Source organism: Eublepharis macularius, chromosome 7, assembly GCF_028583425.1.
Source record: "Eublepharis macularius isolate TG4126 chromosome 7, MPM_Emac_v1.0, whole genome shotgun sequence".
NCBI classification, from domain to species: Eukaryota; Metazoa; Chordata; class Lepidosauria; order Squamata; family Eublepharidae; genus Eublepharis; species Eublepharis macularius.
The window spans coordinates 112175887-112197646 of NC_072796.1; the positions used below are offsets into that span (position 1 = coordinate 112175887).

General features: G+C 42.1%; 1 protein-coding gene across 1 annotated transcript in view; it reads right to left on the minus strand.

The window, feature by feature from the left end:
• Nucleotides 1–21760, minus strand: part of RGS22 (regulator of G protein signaling 22) — a 102413-nt gene that overhangs the window by 31914 nt on the left and 48739 nt on the right. The window contains exons 16-17 of the mRNA XM_054985761.1: nucleotides 6919–7113; nucleotides 26–118 (exon numbers count right to left, since the gene is read on the minus strand). Of these exons, the coding sequence (XP_054841736.1) occupies nucleotides 26–118; nucleotides 6919–7113 (288 nt within the window). The remainder of the gene's footprint in view (nucleotides 1–25; nucleotides 119–6918; nucleotides 7114–21760) is intronic.

A 21760-nucleotide genomic window follows, 5' to 3' on the forward strand; every position in this document is an offset into this window, starting at 1 on the left:
TTTTGTTAATAGGTGCTTGTCTTACCTCATCCTTCTTGGAAATGCTCTCTTCATGCAAAGCCTGCAGCTTTCTAAAGTACACTGAGTCCAGCTGTCGAGTTTCTTCCACCAGCTCCACCTAATAAAAATAATATCTTATGTCATCCACACAGCACACATTATAGAAAGAAAGATGAAGGGGGTAGGAGCGGCAGCTTGCCAGTGACAGTGGGTAGAAAAGAAACACGTTTGCCAATAACAAGACAGATGTTTAGAAGGCATATCACTGGAAGTTGCATCCCTGGAGTAGATGATTCAAGTAGAAGATTCGCTGAAGTGGCTGAACCAAAATTTCCTCTCGGAGTGGAACAGACTCTTCATTTCAAGGGAAGGGGGGGGGTCATGCACAATACAAAAAGGAAATGTTGCAAAGACACTAACACTTAGTGCAAACTGAAGAACAGATGCAACATTTGTATTCAGAAGGAAAACAGAGTTGCACTTAATGTAACTGTTGTTCATTGACGTCTTCTGTGCAGGCACACATGGGACTATGCAAGGGCAGGCCTGTGATTGGCAAGGTTCTTTTAAGCTAAAGTCCGCTGGGGGTGCATGTCTCCTCAGTGCGCATGCACAATGTATCCCGCCGGGCATGCTACCAGGAGGCGGCGCCTCCTTGCTCTCAGTTCTCCTGAGTCACCGGCCCAAGGTAAAGTATTCAACAGGCATAGCGGGTCAGGAGGGAGGAGATGTGTGTCTGCACAGAAGACGTCAAATGAACAACAGTTATAGTAAGTGCAATTTTGTTTTCATTGTCCATCTTCTTGTGCAGTCCCATATGGGAGACTAACAAGCTTCTTATCTTGGAAGTGGGTGTGCTCTTTATTGGAAGAGTGTATAGAACACAGCTTGTCCTATCCATCTTATCCAGGGCGTAGTGCTTCGTGAACGTGTCTGAAGAGGACCAAGTTGTTGCATTACAGATGTCACGGATGAGCTCTCCCATCATCCAAGCTGCTGACAAGGCCTAGGATCTCGTCAAGTGTGCCTTCACCTCCAAAGGACAAGGTAAGTGTGCTGTTGTGTAGCATGTTTTGATGGCTAGCGTTACCCATCTTGCTATGGGTTGTGCTGTGGCAGCTTTACCGTTTCTCGGGCCAGCATAGAAAACAAAAAGTTGTTTGTCTTTTATGGTGTTGTGCGATCTAAGAAGAATAAAATCCCTCTATGCACATCGAGTGTGTGTAAGGCTCTCTATGAATTTGTGGCAGGTGTGTGAAAAACCACCGGAAGTACTATGTCTTGAGATAAATGAAACTGACTTGCAACCTTGGGTCTAAATTTGGAACAGGGTCATAGTACCACTTTACTTTGATTTATCTTAAGAAAAGGAGAGTCGGACCTGATAGCTGCCAATTCACTCACCCATCTTGTGGATGTGATGGCCACTAGAAAAGATACTTTCAACAATAAGCATTTCAAGGTATAACTAGCCATTGGCTCAAAAGGAGGTAACATAAGTCTGACCAGTACCAATTATAAGGACCACTGTGGTACAATTTCTTTGACTGGTGGAAACAGGCTCTGTAAACCTCTGATGAATGACTTAGAAATGTGATGTGAAAAGACTGTTTCCCCATCAATGCTAGGGTAAAAGGCTGATATAGCAGCTAAATAAACCTTAATTGATGAGTTAGACAGGCCTTTGTCCTTGAGAGTTAGTAAAAATTCTAACACTTGTGATAATGGACAGTCAGAGGGCTCTAACCCCTTTTGTTTAGCCCATATGCTAAACATGTCCCACTTAAAGCAATAAGATTTTCTGGTATTTTCTCTTCTAAAATTAAGGACTATCTCTGCTACTATGTCTGAGAGTCCACCTGTCCTGTTATTTGCCAAGCTATCTGTTTCAATCTGGGTAATTCGTGATACCATACCCCTTTGTCGCTGAGAAGGTCTGGTTCTAATTCGAAGTGAAACAATGAGCCCTCGGAGAGGTAGATCACGTGTTGGAATCAAGGTTGTCTGGGCCAGTAGGGTGTTGCTAAGATTATGTTTGACTTGTCCTTCTGCATTTTTTTCTGATTGTCCTGGCAATCAGGGGAATAGGGAGAAAGACATAGGTGTCCCTTCCAACATAGTTGGAATGTGTTCCATAGGGAAGTCTGGCCTATGCCTCCCCTTGAGCAAAACCTTAGTGCTTTCTGGTTTCCTTCCTTCACAAACAGGTCTATATCCGGGTGTCCCCACTCCTGGAACACTTGTTCTAAATATGTGTCCTTTAGGGACCACTCGTGGTTCTCCGTGTTGAGCCTGCTCAATTTGTCTGCTGCTACATTTGTAGTGCCTGGTATGTGTACATCCTGAAGGGTTGTTTCTCATTCTAAAGCCCATTCCCAGGTAAGTATTGCTTCTTTGCACAAAATTCTGGAAGTGGTTCCTCTCTGCTTGTTTAAATAAAACATAGTGGTACAGTTGTCCGTCAGCACCTGTACTCTCTTCTGTTTCGCGATATCTGCGAGAGCGGTAAAGCATTACGAATGGCTCTCAATTCGATAACGTTAATATGTAACTCCTGTTCATGTCTCAGTCATTTCCCATGAGTGTTAAGTGAACAACAATGGTCCCCGCAACTGGATGTAGAATCATCTGTGGATAGAGTCACCTCCATTTGTGTGATCCAAATTCTCTTCCTGCTAGTAGGTGGTTGTCATTACCCAATCATTCCAGTGACTTACGTACTGCCATAAGGATTATATATCTTTTATCCTTCGAGTTTCAAAGTCATGAAAAGATAAGAACCACAACTGTAATTTGTGCACAGGTGTCACTGCTGTGGTGGCAGCCATTAAGTCTCAGTAGGGTCTGAATGGTCATTGCTGACTGAAATCTGCAACAGGTGATCTGTCTTACCAGATTTTTAATTCTGTTCGCCCTTTCATGAGGTAGGAAGCTTTTATTAACAACGCTGTCCAGAACAGCACCTATGAACTGTGCCCTTCAAGAGGGTATAAGTGCAGATTTTTAAAAATTAATAACTAAGCCTAACTTTTTACAGCTGTTATTCACTAGTCTTACATGTAGTTCTAAAGTTTCACTAGACAGGGCTAAGATCAGCCAATCATCTAAATGAGGTAAATAGAACTTCCCTGTTTTCTCAGGTAAGCCACTACTACTGCCATGCATTTTGTAAAGACCCCAAGGGCTGTGGAAAGGCCAAAGGGTAAAACCTGGTATTGGAAAATTTTACCATTACAGATGAACCTCAGAAATTTTCTGCGTGTTGGATGGATAAAATGCGCATTCTTTAAGTCTAGGACTGCGAACCAGGTATTAAAGGGGAGTAATTGTAACACCATATTGAGTGTTACCATTCTAAACTTTTGAGTATGTATGAACTTATTTAGACCTCTGAGATCCAATAGGGGCCTGACTCCCCCATTTTGTCCACAAGGAACATTCTGGGGCTCGCAAGTCGTAACTACCTGTATAGCCCCTTTTCTTTATAACTCTATCAGCTCTGTTTGTAATCTATCAGAGGAAGCATTTTGAGAAAAATCAGGAAGACTCTGAAGAGGGTAACTGGAAAACTCAACTTTATATCCATTCTCAATAATTTTCAATCATACATCAGAGGTAATTTCTGCCCAAGATGCTTAATATTTGGCTAGCCTGTTTCCAAACACTACTGGCTGTTCTACGCCTAGTCAGAACTGCTTCTGTTGACCCTGAGGCTCTTTACTTGGTGAAACATGTTGCGCTTGGCGAGATCTGTTAATCATTCATCTGCGCTGATATTGCTCCTGCTGACGTTGGGGTTGTCTGTATTGAGAGCAATGAGGATATGGTTGATAACGGTACTACTTGCCCTTGTACAGTTGTTGAGAGTGATAAGGATAATGTTGAGAAGGTTGTTGTTTCGGTGGGAGGTAGTCTTCTGTGAGAAGTAGTGATCCTCTCACGGAGAATAATGTTCTGTGAGAGAATAATGTTTTGGAGGAGAATAATGTTTGCCCCACAAATGGTAGATCTTCTAACTCAGCCCTCATCTCGAGTGGTAGCACAGTAGTTCGTAGCCAAGCATGCCTCCCAAGTACTATAGATGATGCAAGGGCCCTGGTAGACATGCCCACTGTATTCTGCCCTGCATTAACCTGCTGTTTAGAGAGCTTTAGGGCTTCTTCCAGTATCACCTAGCCTAACACCTTTTGGTCTTTGGGCAGCTTCTCAACAAAGGCGGACATACGGTTCCATAGGAAGACCTGGTAGGCCCCCATGATAGCAGTATAATTTGCGATTTTAATGTTGAGGGCTGATGAAGAACACAGCTTCCTGCCAAGGGTATCCAGTTTTCTACTTTCCTTATTGGTAGGTGCCGAGTGGGAGACCTGTCATTGTCTTTTCTGCATTTCTTCAGTCACCAAAAATTATGGAGGTGGGTGACTAAATAGAAACTAACAGACATCCTCCCTCTTTTCGTACAGCCCCTCAGACTTCTTGGCTGTGGCATGAATTGATGTCGGTTTCTCACAGATGGAGTTGATAAGTTCTACGAAATCTTCAATGACAGGGAAGTCGATGTCTGAGCTGGCATGGTCACTTGGTCCCCACTTCCCACTGAGGGGAATGTGATCTTAGCTATGTCAGAGACTTTCATGGCCCTCTCCCAGAGGAGCGCTTTCAGCCTTGTAGCTCTCTTGGCTCATACTTTAGAGGTAAACTTGCAGCAATGTTCATAAGCCTGAATGTTGTGCCCTTCCCCCAAGCATTCCAGACAAACAGAGTGTCCATCCATTTTAGTCATTTTTGTTGCTCACGTGGGGCAACGTTTAAAAAGTACTCTCTCTGCCATATTTCATTTCTCTTTCTCTTTATTTCTTTATTCAGGTAGAAGTGAAGCAGTCGCAAAGAACCTTCGTGGCCAGCGGTGAAGAAGGAACTGAGGGTAAGGGGGCACTGCCTCCTGGTGGCATGCTCGGCGGGAAACGCCGCACATGCACCCTGAAGAGACATGCGCCCCCTAACGAACTTTAGCTTAAAAGAACCTTGCTGATCAGCAGGCCTGCATATGTGCAGTCCCATGTGGGACTGCACAAGAAGACAGACAATGAACTTCTATTAATTTAATATAAACTCACCCAGTGAAATGTTTTAAGTTTGAGATTAAAGAAATTAGATGGGGAGTTCTCCTGACTCTAACATCAGTGAAAAGAACATGGTTATCACTAGGTAATAAAAAGCTGATGACTTTGCACTGTGCACTCTCTTTCAGAAGCTGCAATATGTATTGAAAGTTCAAGAGATGGGTAGGAAGGGGTTAGATTTTTATCATGCAGATCTCTTTCTTACCAAAATCACCCTCCTCCTCCAGCAGCTCTTTGCCCCATAAAGGAAAAAATACGAGTACCTGAAGCCTTCTGTAGTGACTTGCTTAAAAAAAAAGACCTATAGGGAAAGAGATTAGCTCCTCCCTCCAAACCTGCATCAACTTCCTATCTAGACTGTAACCTTCCACAGCTGTTTTGGGTTAAAAAGAAGAAATACCTCAGATAAAGTATTCACATATGGAGTTGGATTCCAACTTTTCCTCTTCTTGGACTTCTGGCAAGCATCTTTCCACCTTTCCCTTCCTCTGTCTCCGTTCCTCTCTTCTTGACCTAAGCCCTATTAGCTTTATAAAGGCAACCAAACATCCTCATCCTGTCCTTGGCTTCTTTAGTCTTTGCCAAAACATACACACATACAGCCTCTGTCTATCTTTCATGTTATATGAGCCAGTTAAACAAAGTGTTTGATTCTTCTGATTTGTTCCACTAATGGAGTCATTTTCCTCCAGCCTGACACAAGATCCCCTTCCGAATCATCTTTTTAAAAAAAATAATTTGGAGATTGTGGAGATCCAGGAAGGATCAGACCTGGACTTATAGTGCTCCTGCTGGCTCTGGTCTGGCCAGAGTTCTTGGCAGTAGACAACATAACTGGAGGCTACAGGTTGGCTTGTAAGCAGCTGCATACTCTGCACCAATGTCTTTAATCATTCACTGGATGGTTGTTGTCTCCTCTTCCCCCAACAATCAATAATATGCTACACTGCATAGGTGAAGGCCAAGTGTTCACATATGCACCAACCACATCATTCCACCCTCATATCTGAGGCCATACAAACTAGTTGGTCTTACCCTTACAAAACGGAGGAGTCGGAAAACAGCTGACATTACCAAAAGGCTTGTTTTGGAAAATATCTTTTTGTGGGGGCAGTGTAGTAAAACATATTTCCTCCTGCTTGCTTGTATGTTCCATATAATGTTCAGGACCAAAATCGGCCTAGTTGCTTACTAGAACAAATAATTAGTCTTGCATTTACTTGCTGGCAGAGACAAAGATGTAACTGCTAAGTTGCTGCACAAATGCATCCAAATAGTTTAACAGAAATGTGGTTGACTGGTATAATGGTGATTAATGACATTCTTATTTTATAGAATGATTACAAGTATGGAGTCCCGTTGCACCTTAGAGACCAACTAGATTTCTGGGGTATGAGCTGTTGAGAATCAAATGAAGGGAATCAAACAACGGGAGCTCTGACTCTCGAAAGTTCATACCCTGGATATCTATTTGGTCTCTAAGGTGCAAATGGACTTGAATCTTGCTCTTCTACTGCAGATCAACACAGCTACCTACCTGAAACTGTAAGTATGGAAGGGTTTTTTAAATTCATTATGATTTATAGGCTCAACAATAAATTCTGAATGGAAAACAGCTAAACAAGAAATTAAATGTTGTTGAGTATTTAGTAACAAGTGAAAAACTGGCACCTGTGGATATCTTCCTTGTATGATTCAATATTTGACAGTGCAATCATAAGCAAAACTACATCTTCCAGGCCCATTCAGTACAGCTTATGCTCTTCTTACCTGGCACCACCTACTCTATAATTACCTTTTCATATGTAATTCTGTCTTGTTCTACCATCTCCATCCATGGAACCAAAAGAAGGCTGAGAATATATTCTTCTGCTGGATCAAAAAGATCCTCAAAAGGTGGCTCAATTTTCTGGTAAATCTCATCTTTCTTAATCTGATGTAGTCCAATATCCATACTTGCAGAAGGAGCAATGTAAGTGGCATATAGGAACTGGGTAAGTGGAAGAGAAGCAAACAGTTATTTAACTATTGATCTGTCCCACAGTTAATATATATACATTGAAGAAAGGGGGGGAAATGCATTTTGTGCCATATCAGCTCTAGTTTTCTATTCTTAATTATTCCAAAGTACAATATCTGCCATGGATACTTTGCTCGCTCACATTTTACTTATTAAAGTGTTTGCTTTCCTCCTCAAATAATCCTTAGGGCTGGTTCACTCATGAATACATATCTTGAGGAATGCAGCTACAAGTGTTGTTGTGCATGAATGAATGAACCATGCCATAGGTTCTTATCATGTAAAAACAATTATTTTTAATGGAGTCTATCAACACAAGAAGCCTGATGAACGTATGCAGCAGAATGAAGTTGGAATGAAGTGGCAAAGTATGATGGTGACAGAATAGACCATACTACTTTAGACTGCCAGAAGGCAAACACTAGCATGACAAAGAGCAGGCACAGTTAGAATCCCCCTGCTGTGCTAGTTTTTTTACTTGCCAAGCTTTTTTTAAAATATACTGAAGAATTAAAAGTGCCCTCCCCCTTCCTGCAATTTGAAGTGGTACAGCCTACTTTGCAACCTGAACTCGCTATAGCATTCTGCTATGTGTATTGACCACAGTTTTCAAATGCTCTATCTGTAAAAGGGAATCACGCTTGGTTTCAAAGGATGATCAAAACAGCTTTTTTAAAGGACACTTGGGAAGGGAAGGGTCAATGAGATCACACTCACTGTCTCAGCCTCTATACATTCATCTGATCTGTTGACAGCGAGCCTATGTGCATGTAAACTTTGTACAGAAGTGATCGTGAATTAAAGCAATTTAGAGCTAAAAGGAACTATGCTGGATCGAATGTACAACATCTCCTAGCTGCCTTAACAGATTGTAAAATGAACTGAAATCGAGCAGATACGGCTCTAATTAAGCACAGAATGGTACCAAATCTTGGAATTTATATGGAGTGGTCCTAAATAATAATAAGGCTACAGTTACATCACATTTTAATACAATCCATGTTTTTCACATGCAAGAAGCTCAGAACAGGCCAGACATTAATCAATACAACTTCTGTAACAACTGCTTTTCTTAGAAAAGGATTAGCCATTTTATTCAGGCTGAGCAAGGCAGCTTCAAAGCTTAACTGATTGCCCTCCAATGACTCATAAACCAACACATAAGCACTGAGAATAGGAAAGGATGAAAGGAAGAAAAAAAAGTTTTCCTTGCTGGAAACGTTCTCTCACCAAACTATGTTTTTAGTGGCTCAGATATCATCTTCTTGTTTTACACAATGGAAAAGCAGCAAGCACTGCATGTCCACTGAGCTTAGGCATGCTATGGAACAGCCCCTGGCTTCAAGGCTCTTTGCAGATCACTACATTTTCTCTTCGAGCAGCTCCCATATGGAGCCATATGGGAGCTGCTTGAAAAGCTACTGAATTCAAACTCTTTCTTCTCCATTTCAATGCAGCTGCAGTGAGGGCCCAGTAGCACAAACCATGCACATGCATAGCCACACCTACCCACTATCTCACTCATTCAGTACAGATGCATGGAAGTACCAAAGGAGTTGAGTTTAAATCCACTGTTTGATCCAGAAAATCCCTTTATAACTTTCCTTTTATTGTGGATTTGGAAACCAATTCTCACTGTCACCTTTCACCCAAGGGGTTTACAACTCTACAAACAGTTGCAAAACTTGTGAACAGAGATGGAAATGGGATGAACATACACACGAAGAACCACAATCATACCATTTCCAGCTCTCTAAAAAAAATCCTGTTACCTTCACAGTCACAAAGACAAGTTTAAAACATGCAATGATAGAACTTCCCAGAGCAGTTTTTCATGGGAAAGTTATCCACTTTCTGTATTAAATTTTGCTTCCTGCCCTATTTGTATACTCCAGATGCCTGATGGAGAAGCAAAGCTCCCAAACGACCCTTGTATACGACAGTGCTCCAAAAAATTAAAATATAATACTGTCCATTACATGAAAAAGAAACTTTCAACAGAGTATCTATAAATTGCTGGAAAGTTCAAACAAAAGTCACGGTACATGTTATAGCTCAAGTGTATCAGACTTTCATTTATTCAGCAATTTCTTTCCTTCAGTAAAATAATGCACTTCCCTATATTACCCTCTATATATTTTGCTATAATATAAAATGTATTAAAGTTAGAGATGGGCCTAAAGCAAACTCCAGATGTGGACTCTGCTCAGGATCTGCTTCTTTATATAATTTATAAAGGCAAAATCTGGAGATAGTAAATGCAACTCCCCCCCTCTCCCAAAACCAGTTTAGTATGTTGGCATTAAATCCTGAACCTAGTTGGATAAATCGACCTTTCCTCGCTCAGTAAAAACAGAATTGGTCCTATACTTTCTAACTCCAAAACAGCTGAAAGTATTGTTGAGCATTAAGTATTGTTGGGCAGAAAGTATTGTTGAGCATGTTACCAAATTCAGTGGGAAAGAGTAAAAACACAATTAGCCAACAAAAAGTTAAATTATATATGCTATACTCACAACTCACTACTTAGGTTGCTGGTATTGTTCTTGAGCAATTTAATTTATGCATGCAGAAACAAGGTCGTTCCTTTTATCTAAACTGTCTCTGTTATAACACCAGTATTTTTCTCATAACATTCTTCCACCCCCACCCCATAGCTAGGATTTTCCCCCTATAGCCAGTTGCTACATGTGTTTGTCGTTTTCCTTTTCCAATTCATTTTGCACTTTCGCATATGTACTCAGAGCAAAAAAACCCCACATGCATTCCTTTCACAATACACACACTGACACACCCCCTGGAATGTGCTGTTGTTTCATAAAGCTATGGTAGAAATACCTAAGAAATGAGAAAGATTTAAGAGTAATCACACTGAGTTCTTCTTTTCAGTGGTACAATGAGCAAAAAGGGTGCATAAAAGATGCTGGATACAATTCACCATGACGTTATCCTGTGTAAACTCCACACTGGAGCTTGACAACAGGACTCTGGAGACGTATATTCATGTCTATGGTACTTGCGCAAGAGAACTTGGGCAAAGGGAAGGAAGTTTTGGGGACATCGTGCCACTGCCTAACATCTACATAAGCTTCTGTCTCCTTCCTTTCTATAGGTATAAAAGACTTGGCAGCGCCAGAGGCATGAGCCTTTTGGAAGAGCCAAAGGGCTCTCGGTCCTGACCCGAATGGCCGTCTAGCCTGATCTCATCAGACCATGGAAGCTAAGAAGGGATGGCCCTAGTTAGTACTTGGATGGGAAGTCTAGGATTGCTGCACAGTGGCCAGCAATGGCAAACCACCTCTACTCATCTCTTCCCTTGAAAACCCCATGAGGGGTTGCCAGAAGCCAGCTGCGACTTGATAGCACTTTAGACACACAAAGGGTTCTTGACTCTTAGCCATTGTGTGAATTGTCCCTGGCCTGAATTTTTTTGTTTATTTTCTTTGTTTATTTAAATTATATCTTGTTTGTTTAAATTGTTGTTAATTTGAATTATGTTTAGCTACTTTGGATCTCCATTGGGGAGAAAAGCAATGTAAACAAACAGCATAAATTGAAATAAAAATTAAAGTTCCCAGAAAATTTTGTTTTCATGGTAGTTAATATCCAATTATTTGGATTACAAACAAAGCACTTTCCTAGGAAACCCTCAGCATAAATACACATATAACACATCCATATTATATTTGGGTAAATAAAGAACATGCTAAAATGGACGAAAAGCTTAACCCTGGCTGCCAAACACCATTCCAGATAGAAAGCTCTTTTCAAGAACTCACAGCTGGGCTGTTAATCTCCAAGTGAAAGGGAAGCAGGCACTGGACTGACTTAGGATACAATATGGCGGCCACCAAAAAGCTGCTTTAAATCTTTCCATGTGGCAATTATCACTATATGGTGGGCTGTTGATGCATGGACTATGAAGCACTCCACACATACCAAGAGTGCTCCTTCCATATAAAGGTCTGAACGAGGAATCAGAGAAGAAGAAACAGAGCTGCCGGTGTAGACAGCAGGCACATAGAAAGTAGACGCATTGACCAGAGAGAGAATGTCTATGTTATTGGTCCTCTTTCTTTACTAGGAGATTGGTTGGTAAGTCTGCAGTACCACTCCAGGTCAGCACCAGATGATTAGAGCAAAGTCATACAGCAACCAAACAACTAATGTGGGTAACAGCTGGCTTCAAGCAACTGTTCAAGGTGCCTGGGGGCTTTGGAATCATTTCATTTTATTTACTAGATTTATATCTCACCCTCCCTGCAAGGAGGGTCTGGGCGGGTCACAACAACACTAAAACATATAGATATGTATACATTAAAACAATTTACATTAAGCCAATATTTAAAACCACCAATAACAACAGTTACAAATACAGAATAGAAAAAGACATCTGCTATCAGATTCAGGTTAAGGTTGAGTATGCCATAGAACAGCTGGCAGATTAAAATTCATATCCAGGGAAGGGGTGACAGAACACGACTGAACAGCTCCGTTTTACAGGCCCTGTGAAACTGCAGCAGATCTCGCAGGGCCCGGATCTCAACCAGAAGAGCGTTCCACTCGTCCTCGCCAGGGCTGAGAAAGCTCTGGCCTTGGTTGAGGCCAGGCAAACCTCCCTCGGATTGGGGACCCCCAGCAACTACTTGTCTGCAGAACACAGAACCTTCTGAGGGACGTATGGGGAGAGGTGGTCCTGCAGGTATGCTGGTCCCAGTCCATAAAGGGCTTTGAACCAGATCCAGAACTTCTCGAAGCCAGTGCAGCTGGCACAGCACAGGATGAATATGTGCCCTAAGTGGTGTCCCCGTAAGGAGACCTCCCACTGCATTCTGGACCAGCTGCAATTTCCGGGTCATGCCCAAGGTCAGCCTTGTGTAGAGCGAGTTATTGTAGTCCAACCTGGAGGACAGATATAGGGGGAAAGCTGCTTGGCAACTGCTGCTTCCTGGGCCTCCACAGAAAAGGAGGCATCCAGGATCACACCCAGGCTCCTCATCATCAATGCAGGCTTCAACTGCACTCCATCAAAAAGCAGGAGCCGGATCCTCATACCTGTTGTCCCCGGCCCCAGATACAGAACCTCCATCTTCAGAGGATTCAATTTCAAGCAACTCTGTCTCAGCCATATTGCCATGGCGTTCAAACTCATGGCCAGGGCGTCCCATGCAGTGTCCAGTTGGTTGTCCATCAATAGATATAGCTGGGTGTCATCAGTGTACTGGTGACAATCCAGCCCCAAACTATGGATCACCTGGGCAAAGGTGCACATATAGATGTTAAACAACATCACCGAGGGGTAGCGTGACGACATCTGCTCCCTTGATGCTATCCTCTGTCTCTGACCGTGAAGGAAGGAAACTAATCACAGCAAAGCCATCCCATGTATCCCCACATTAGTGAGGCATTGGACCAAAAGGTCCTAATCGACCGTGTCAAATGCCGCTGTAAAATCCAGTAATAACAGCAGCACTGACCTGACCCAATCCAGGTGCCGCCGAAGATCATCTTTGAGGGTGACCAGCGTTGTCTTCATTCCATGGCCAGGGCAGAAGCGAGACTGAAATGGGTCCAGGACCCACCCAGAAACACCTGGAGCTGTTCAGCCACCACCCTCTCAATTACCTTGCCCAGAAACAAAAGGTTCGATACGGGGAGGTAATTGGCTGGATCAGCAGGATCCAGAGATGGCTTCTTCAATACGGGCTGCACCTCTGCCTCTTTCAATGATCTCGGGAAAATCCTAGAACTCAAGGACAAGTCGATGATATCAGCCAAAGTGTCCTGTATTCCGGCACTGGCAGCTTTAACCAGACCAGAACAGTACCTGTGGAGATATACTCAGGGGTCTACTGCATTATATTTCTGAATCTGGCACATGGTTGCAGCTATTAATACAGTGTTGATTAATCAGATCTTAGGGTCTGATTTACACATATACTTTTTTAAATGCGATTGCCATTGATGAGGGAACGTACCACGAGAGTACCACAATCTGAATATTTCATCAGAACTTTACCATGTGAAATGCTGAACAAGGGAAACTCATTGAAAGGCATGGTAAATACCAGAACTCAACACTTGACAGCACATTCAGATGAAATACTGCCCAAGTGAAACTGACACAGAAACCCTTTAAACATTATCCAAGTCATGCAGGAGCTGCTTTCGGTATACAATTTCTGCGTAGCTAGATTAACTTTTAAGTAACACAACTGCATTCGCCAAGCCAAGGTCTGGAGTCTTTCCCATAGAATCAACACCCACCCACCCCTCTTTGACGGGGTGCTGATTCCGTGATCAGGATTCATGATTGGCCTCCACCCAAATGGTCAGGTCAGTTTGATGTTACTCCAACTCAGGGATTTTTTGCTGGGAAAAGAGGTGGTGGAACTCAGTGGGTTGCCAGCACAGGACCACACAATGATGTCACTTCGGGTTATCTGGAACAAGGGGGCAGTTTTTTCAAGTTTAAATTGCCCTCGGTGAAAATGGTCACATGACTGGTGGCCCCATCCCCTGATCTCCAGAGGGGAGTTTAGATTGCCCTCCGCGCCATTCAATCTAAACTCCCCTCTATCTGGAGATCACAGCGCAGGGCCACCAGCTATGTGACCATTTTCAAGAGATGCCAGAACTCCGTTCCACCGCTTTCCAGCTGAAAAAAAAGCCCTGCTCCCACTGTATGTAAGTTGCTCATCAAAAAGTTGGGTTTATGTGGCTTGGGTAATGTTTAAAAGACCCACAACTACGGTCACTTTTGTCCTATTCAGCAGTTACAATTTTGGTCCTCTGACTTTGTATAACAGGTGAGTGTGCTACCCATCATTTTCCCAATATGTGCAGTCACCATTTTATATGAATAGGGAACGGTGCATATTTTCCAGAATTGGTACATTCAAACACATACGCTTAAAAGACTTGAGTTTCTGACATACCAAAGCTGGAAAATATATGCTTTGCCCTATTCACACAAGTGGGCAAACATATGTCAAGGTCGCCATGCATAGCAAAATCTTCACCTGCATGCAGTTCAGTCTCAAAAATAAAATGACTGCACAGGGCTCTTACAGTAATTACATCAAAGAGAAAAGAGGAGGAGCCAGGTTCTAAGATATCCAGGGTTCAAGGTTTCTATTTGAAAGTTTCCAACATAAACAGTAGCATATAGTTACTGTTACCCAACGATTCTTTTGTTAGCCAGAGAGCTGGTTAACAGTCCAGGATGGTTGGTTGATATTTCATCAGGGACAGTGACTGGTTTAGGGGGATAGTCTTCTGATAACTGGGAACATCTCTCTTTTAAAATTACACGATACCCAATGGAAAATGACATCTGTCCCATGAAGGGGAAAGAAAGGAGCAGAGAGAGAGTAGAAATAGCATTGACTGCAGGTATGGATTGGCTGCAGGAAAGGGGGAGAAGGAGAAGAGAGATAGTAAGAGAGATAAGAGTTTCTACTTTGGACATCTGTCCAAGATGTAAGGGAGTTGGGGCCTTGAAGAAGTGCTTATTTTCTTCCAATTAGACTCTGCTCGTATATTCATAAATAAAGCAAATATTACAAAGACACCATAGGATACCAGTGTTTTCTCAAACACTAAAGAGAAATAAAAACCCAGTAGTGCTACCCCTGAAATTCATTGCATAGAGAACACAGCCGACGTTAAGGTTGCCAATTCTCTCAGCTAAAAAAAGTCTGCACTGAAGAAACCTGAAGTCTGCATCAATATTAGCTAAATTCTGTGACTTGAATGATTTAGACTGTTTCAGGAAATTTACACAGATATGCTCATTATTTAAGTTCTTACAGTTATAGGGGAAGACAGGAGCAGAATATGAGGTTATGCACACTATAAGGCTCCGTCGTCTGACCATTTAAAACTGTAAAACAGAAGAATGAGGTTGCATTAATATATAGTTTAGGAAGAGAAGGGGGAAAAGGTGCTGAGGGAAATTATATTGAATTTATAATTGTAGATCCCTATGTGTTTCGCATGCTGCTTTGTCAGGGGATCCAATTAAAAATAAAATACAAGAATATGATCATATGAAATGTATTATCTATATTATCATATTCTTGTGTTTCGCTTTTAATTAGCTCCCCTGATGAAGCAGCATGCCAAATGCACAGAGATCTACAATTATATATTGAAAACTGACTCATCCACTCCTCTGGCTTCTGAGATTTCACTCAAGACATTGTCCCATATACTTTCACGTGTGCTTTCATAATAGTCAGTGACTGTAAACTTGTTTAAGAAATAAAAATAGAACATACCAGATTACTGAATTCTGCATCCAATACTACTTGTTCTGTGGTGGAATCAGAAAACTGCAACAAGCTCACAGTGTTGCATATAAACAGTTAACGTTTTAATGTAGAAACAACCATAAGCTGCTAGAATCTCCTTGTCTGTCCTGTAATCAGACTATGCCTGTTACTTTTTATGCCAAAGGTAAATGTAAAATCTGGAAAAGCACAATGGACATAATGCCCCCTTCCCCTTTATTAGATGCAGCTTGAGTCTCTTCTGTTCCAATGAGTTTTTTAAAAAAATCTCTGTGGCTATTTAAAAAAAAAACTTCAAGAATGATCCCACATGTGTTGATTTGTTATGTTACATTTTCGGCTGTTAAGTTATGCTAATGGAACAATTTCACATATTGCATTTTGATGTATTTGCTTTTAATGATTGCACGGATATCGCTTTTTGCAATTTCCTACTTACACTCCTTGGGCAATGCTCTGCTGTCACCACCAGGTCTAGCCTGGAAATAAGATTTAAAAGGGAGAAAAGACCAGAGAAAAGTCACAGCCTACTTATACTTAGGGAGTTGCATTGATCTTGGTAGGACTACTCCACAGTAACTGAGGCCGAATACCCCTCACCCTATGGTCCCCACTGAATGTCACAACACAAGCTGTAGGCAAGCAGGGTTTGTTTTTTGGGAACAGGCCCCAGCAGGGTAAATTTTAATTAATATTGAAATTGTACTAACACTGCTTGTACTATTTATGACAGATCTAATTTATATGACTTTTTAAAAGTCTACACAAACAAATGTAGGGCGACAGCAATTATAGTTAAATGGAACCTCCATGTACAGACGTAGTATATCTCTGCATACCAGCTGCTAAAAGAAAACACCAAGAAAAATCCATCTTCTCTTAATGTTTTCCTTATAAGTACCCACAGACAAATGTCTATCTGTTGTTGGAAACATCATGCTAGACTAGATGGGTCTTGAGGAGAGAAAGTCATGAGATATGGACAGAAATAGCTTCTGTCCATGGAAAATCCTCTATAGGATCCAACCCCATATATCAATGTAGTTGGTATTAAAATATGGATTTTAATTAGTAACTCAGGGAGTATTTATATGACAAACTTATTATCAGCTATTTCCTAGTTCCACAGAATTCATGGAGTTGTAGCTCTCAGGAGAGCTAGAAATCTCTAATTCTCAGCATCTCTCTCAAGGCACAGTTCCTATTTTAGGTAACCCACAGCAGTTAAACTGGTATTAAATCAATTTAACTTGGTAGTACAAATGCTTCCTCAATCCTGATTTGCTTTTCTGAAGCCTGGAACATTCAGTAAACTATCCTAAGCATATTCTGTGTTACCTTTGAGTAATGGACTGGGGGTTCCACAGACTCTAAATAATCAATTGAATGTTTCTTTCTTCATGGGAACAGGCCAAGGTTCCCAAGGTCTGCGCTAAAGACAAAGTAGATTTTCAGTAGAGAGGGAAATCCCAGACCTCCAGTCACTTATGTGTCCTTCTAGGGAATTTTTCATCATCATAAGACATAAAATTGAACATTTGGTCTTGAAACAAGCTTATTTATGTAAATCAACTTGCTCATATACATCTGTTCTCACAGGATTTCCTATATATGGGAAGGGATTGTTTTTAATTAATCTTTTCATATACGAAAAAAGTCACACCTGGAAAACTGAATTTAAGAGCTGAGAGATCTCCAGATATTGGTTACTAGGCGTTACTTATTTGAAGGAAGGAATGCACTGACTCGGTCTATTAAATAAAGTAAAGAAAAACTAGGACCTCTATGGTATACCGAAACTTACGATGCAAAAGTTCATATGGATCTCTTTACAATTAAGGCATAACTAATTGCTAGAGAGATAGAAAGAAGTTCAGCTTCTAGCTATTTATTTATTTACTTCATTTATAGACAGCTTTTCTTGCAGAGACTCAAGGCATATTACAAAATATAGAAAACATGGTTTTCTCACCTATTGTAACCATGGTATATTCTTTGCCTTGTTTTGCATTTATGTATTATTTTAGAAATTTGTGTGCAGTCCAGTGTCAGATAAACAAGATGTGCCACCTCAAGCCAGCGTCCTGGGTTGTGGGATAGCCCCCCCCACCATCTACCCCTCACCCAGGAGATGGAGCAGCTAACTAGCCTGCTGCTGCCATTTTACCCCACTGGGCATTCCATTCTGCCAGCTCTTCTATCCCAGCCCTGCTGCATTATGTTGTTTTACTAGGAATCTTTGCTGCTAGATTCATATGTTACCGTAATTTGTAATCTGTTTACTGATGGACTGAATAGCTTTGTTTTACTAGGAATCTTTGTTGTTATCATTCAAATGTTATTGTATTTTGTAACTGGCTTTCTGTTTCACTGAATACTTCTATCCTACTTGTAATCTGCCTTGATTCTCAGTAAGAAAATACAGTGTCTCATAATTAAAAACAAATTAAGAACAATGCATTAAATAAAGCAGCCACATGAACTCAAAGATAGCAGTAGCACTTTAAAAAAAACAGTATTGTTTGCAATAAACTGCAAAAATAAACGAGGAAACTGGAGGGCGTCAGTCAAAGTCAGTCCCCAAAAAAGTGTTCTTCAAAGGGCAAGCATATGTTCTGAGGCATGCAGTAGAACAAGGATGGAGGTTACACTGAGCAAGTTGACAACTAATCCCAATAGGAGTCATTCTTTAGATGGCAAGTAGTACTCATCTCGAGGAGTTTGAGAATGAGGGGACCTTGACCAGTACCAGGGCTTTTTTTCTGGGAAAAGCTTTTTTTTCTTGGAAAAGCAGTGGTAGAACTCAGTGGAGGAACTCAAGACAGCACAATGACGTCCCTCTGGGTCAGCTGGAACAAGGGGGTTGTTTTTAAAAGTTTAAATTGCCCTCGGCGAAAATGGTAACATGGCCGGTGGCCCCGCCCCCTGATCTCCAGACAGAGGGTAGTTTAGATTGCCCTCTGTGTCATTCAGCAGCGCAGAGGGCAATCTAAACTCCCCTCTGTCTGGAGATCAGGGGGCAGGGCCACCAGCCATGTGACCATTTTAAGAGGTGCTGGAACTCCGTTCCACCACATTTCCACTGAAAAAAAGCCCTGACCAGTACCAAGGTGAACAGTGACAACTCCAGAAGCATGAGTCCCAAGAGATGTAGAGAATGCTGCATCTGTCTCTAGTTGTGGACTCTTGGGATTGCAATAATAGGATTGGTTCTCAGGATATAGGAGGAGAGTTGCAATAGAAACCCTCCATAGACTATTCCCTGCAGATGTTGGTGTGTTGGCGAGGAGACAACATCTTCAGTTTGGATCTCAGAAATTGAATCAACATATACTTCAGGGGAGTCCATCACAGTTGAAATGGATGCTGGTGTTGGAAGAGCAGTCTGAAACCTCTCCAGTATGGGCACAGTCGAGGTGTGCACAGACTGATTGATAGCGGTTGTAGCAGTAGAAGGGCTTAGATTAGAGGTGGGGGCATGGGCAGGGAGCCTGGTTTGGATACTGAATCAGAGGAAGTCTGCTTTCTATGGTCCTTATCCCTCTTCATCTTCTTAACATTAATCGTAGAAGAGGAAGGCTTAAACTTAGAGTGACGTTTGGAGCTAAACAGATTATTTCCTGATGAAGAGGGGACTGTCATTTCCAAAGCCAGAACCAAATGTGACTTATCACTCAGTTTTGAAGAGGCAATTGATGTGGGGTAGGGGCCAAGAGGGAAAGTTTCATGAGAAGATAAAGATGGGATAGTCGATTGCAACAAGTTTGTTTAATTAATTTCAAACAAGGAGGACAATAATTGACCCAATGTTCTTCTCTCAAACAAAACAGAAACTCAGTGTGACCATCAGTAGTAGGCAGCTTGCCTCCGTGAGAGATTCAGCACATGTCGTCTTCTGCACCATAAATCAGGGTAGAAAAAAATGTAAGAAAGAAAAAGGAGAGAAGGGGGAATGAGGAGGGGGGAACCCTGGAGGTCACCTGAGTTCCAAAGGAAAAGAAAGGACTTGGGAGAAAAAAGAAAAGAAACAAACTATAGTGTGAGAGGGTGTGGAGAGTTCCTCATGGTGTCTCCACTGCGGTGGTTGAAGAACAAAGTGGGAAGCATAGCTCCACCTGCCCCAAGCATGTATGTTGCCACTGGGTGCTCCCAGTATGTGGAGCTGGCAGGAAAAAAACTTCTTAAGCTTAACTCTAGAAGTTTCTCTGGTTCAAGTCTGTGCATGCTCAATTCACATCAATTTGATGCACAAGGATAATGAAGAATGTGTGTGGTTGAATGCTGATAATGTCCTTTTGTTTAACTATAAAAGTAAGTCATTTAGGTAAAGTAGTGCTAGTGCAGTACAGTGGTTAGAGTGTCAAACAAGGACTCTAGAGGCCCAGACTCAAATCTTCACTCAGTGAGGGCCTAACCAGACACAACACACTGTTGTTCCTGGTTCTATCCCTGGGTCCCATCAAGCAGACATGTGCTGGGAGTATGAAAGCTGATTCAGATTAGGAAAGCAATGAGTAGGAAGAGGTAGTTTAAGCCTCCCCAGCCATGCCATTTTGCACCCTGAAATGGTCCCAGGGAGTTACTATTTTTCTCACTGGAGAAATGTATATGTAGTCCATCAGTACACAGATAGTTCATCAGTACAGGGAAAACAACTTGATGGTTGTGGATTAGGGTGGAGGTGGAAATCACAGCTTGCCATCTTCCAACCAAAACTGCTGGCAGGATTTCTGAATCAGCATTACTAAGGGAAATAGCTTACAACTGGCTAAGATAATTGAAATAAAGACCTCACCTAGGGTTGCCAGCCTCCAGGTAGCGGCTGGAGATCTCCCAGAATTACAACTGGTCTCCAGGCCAGAGATCAGTTCACCTGGAGAAAATGGCTACTTGGGGGGCGCTCTATGGAATTATGCCATGCCAAGGTCCTTTTCTTCCCCAAACCCAACTTTCTCCAGGTTTCTCCAGGTTTTACCCTCCAGATCTCCAGGAATTTCCCAACTTGGAGCTGGCAACCCTAACCTCACCACAAGTTTTTTATTTTATTTGTTCCTAAATCTTCTGTGTAAACTGAAGAGGAAGAAGCACATTGCCAAATTCTTTGCACCTGGTCTCAGGAAAGTTCCTTTATCATGGTGCTTTTTCTCATTTCTTGCTTTTAATAATGCTTTCTATTTGCACTTTTTGCAGAGGCACCTTGTACAGTGCAATTGGTGATCTAGGACAGGCAAATACAACAAACCCTTTCCTCACCAGTTAATTTTGCATCCATTTATTTGCAACCCTCCACACACTATTTTGTGCCATTAGTAGTGGATCTGGGTTTTTTGCAGCTTTCCCCCAGGTTTTCTGGGAGCACTTTTTCCCTGGCTTTTAGTGTTCAGCCCTCGTCTAACCCTCTCCCGCCCTTTGCCAGGCCATTTCTTTGTGATTGGTCACTCTCCCTCTTCCCTCATTTCCATCCATCCCCTTTCCCTCTTCTCTCTCTTCCCTTCTCTTTTTTCCTAAATCCAGCGTTGGACTAATACACCAATGGTTTGCCAGCATTCAAGAGGTGCAGGAGTTCTCATAGCATTAATTGCTTTAATTACTTTCATTTTTGCGTGTTTGTAGGGGTTGAAAGCAGACCAAACATCGAGAGGAAGGTAGTACCTTCTCCCTCAACAAATCCAGTCAGAATACTAAATGGCCAAAGAAGGGAACTCAATGAGTCTACACCAAGGCAGCAGGCGCAAGGGTATTTGGGGGATGCTTACAATACTTGGCAAACCCTTGGCAGCCAATAATAAGAAACAGGCGGGTGTTGGACACTATGATCAGTGGAATTCAATTCTGTGCCACCTGGTTCCTTTTCCTCTGGATCCAAAGGAATTTGGTCAAATAAAATAGACACCTAGGAACAAGAAAGTCGGAATGGAAAGGCTAAAATTTGTCATGACTGCCATTCAGAAGGGAGATTGGCTTCCATCGATCTCTCAGAGGCACTTCCAACATTGGGCCCTTTCCCTTGAGCTGAAAACGCCACCTATGATGTTCATCAGAATCCTAGTAGCACTGATAGCATGGGTAGGCCACAGGGAGTGGCTCCTTTCCCATATCCAAACGACATCTTGAACTGTACACTTCAGAGATGCTTGTTGCCATACCATGGGGTGTTAGATCACAAGAGTCCAAGATAGTTGAATTGCCAGAGATCCTCAAACAGGAAAACAACCAGTGGCTGTACCTCATTCAGTCCCATGAGGGTGTCCCACTCAGGGAACCAGAGAGAACAGTGATGACCATGGACACGTCTTTGGGGATGGGGATCCCACACCCAAGGA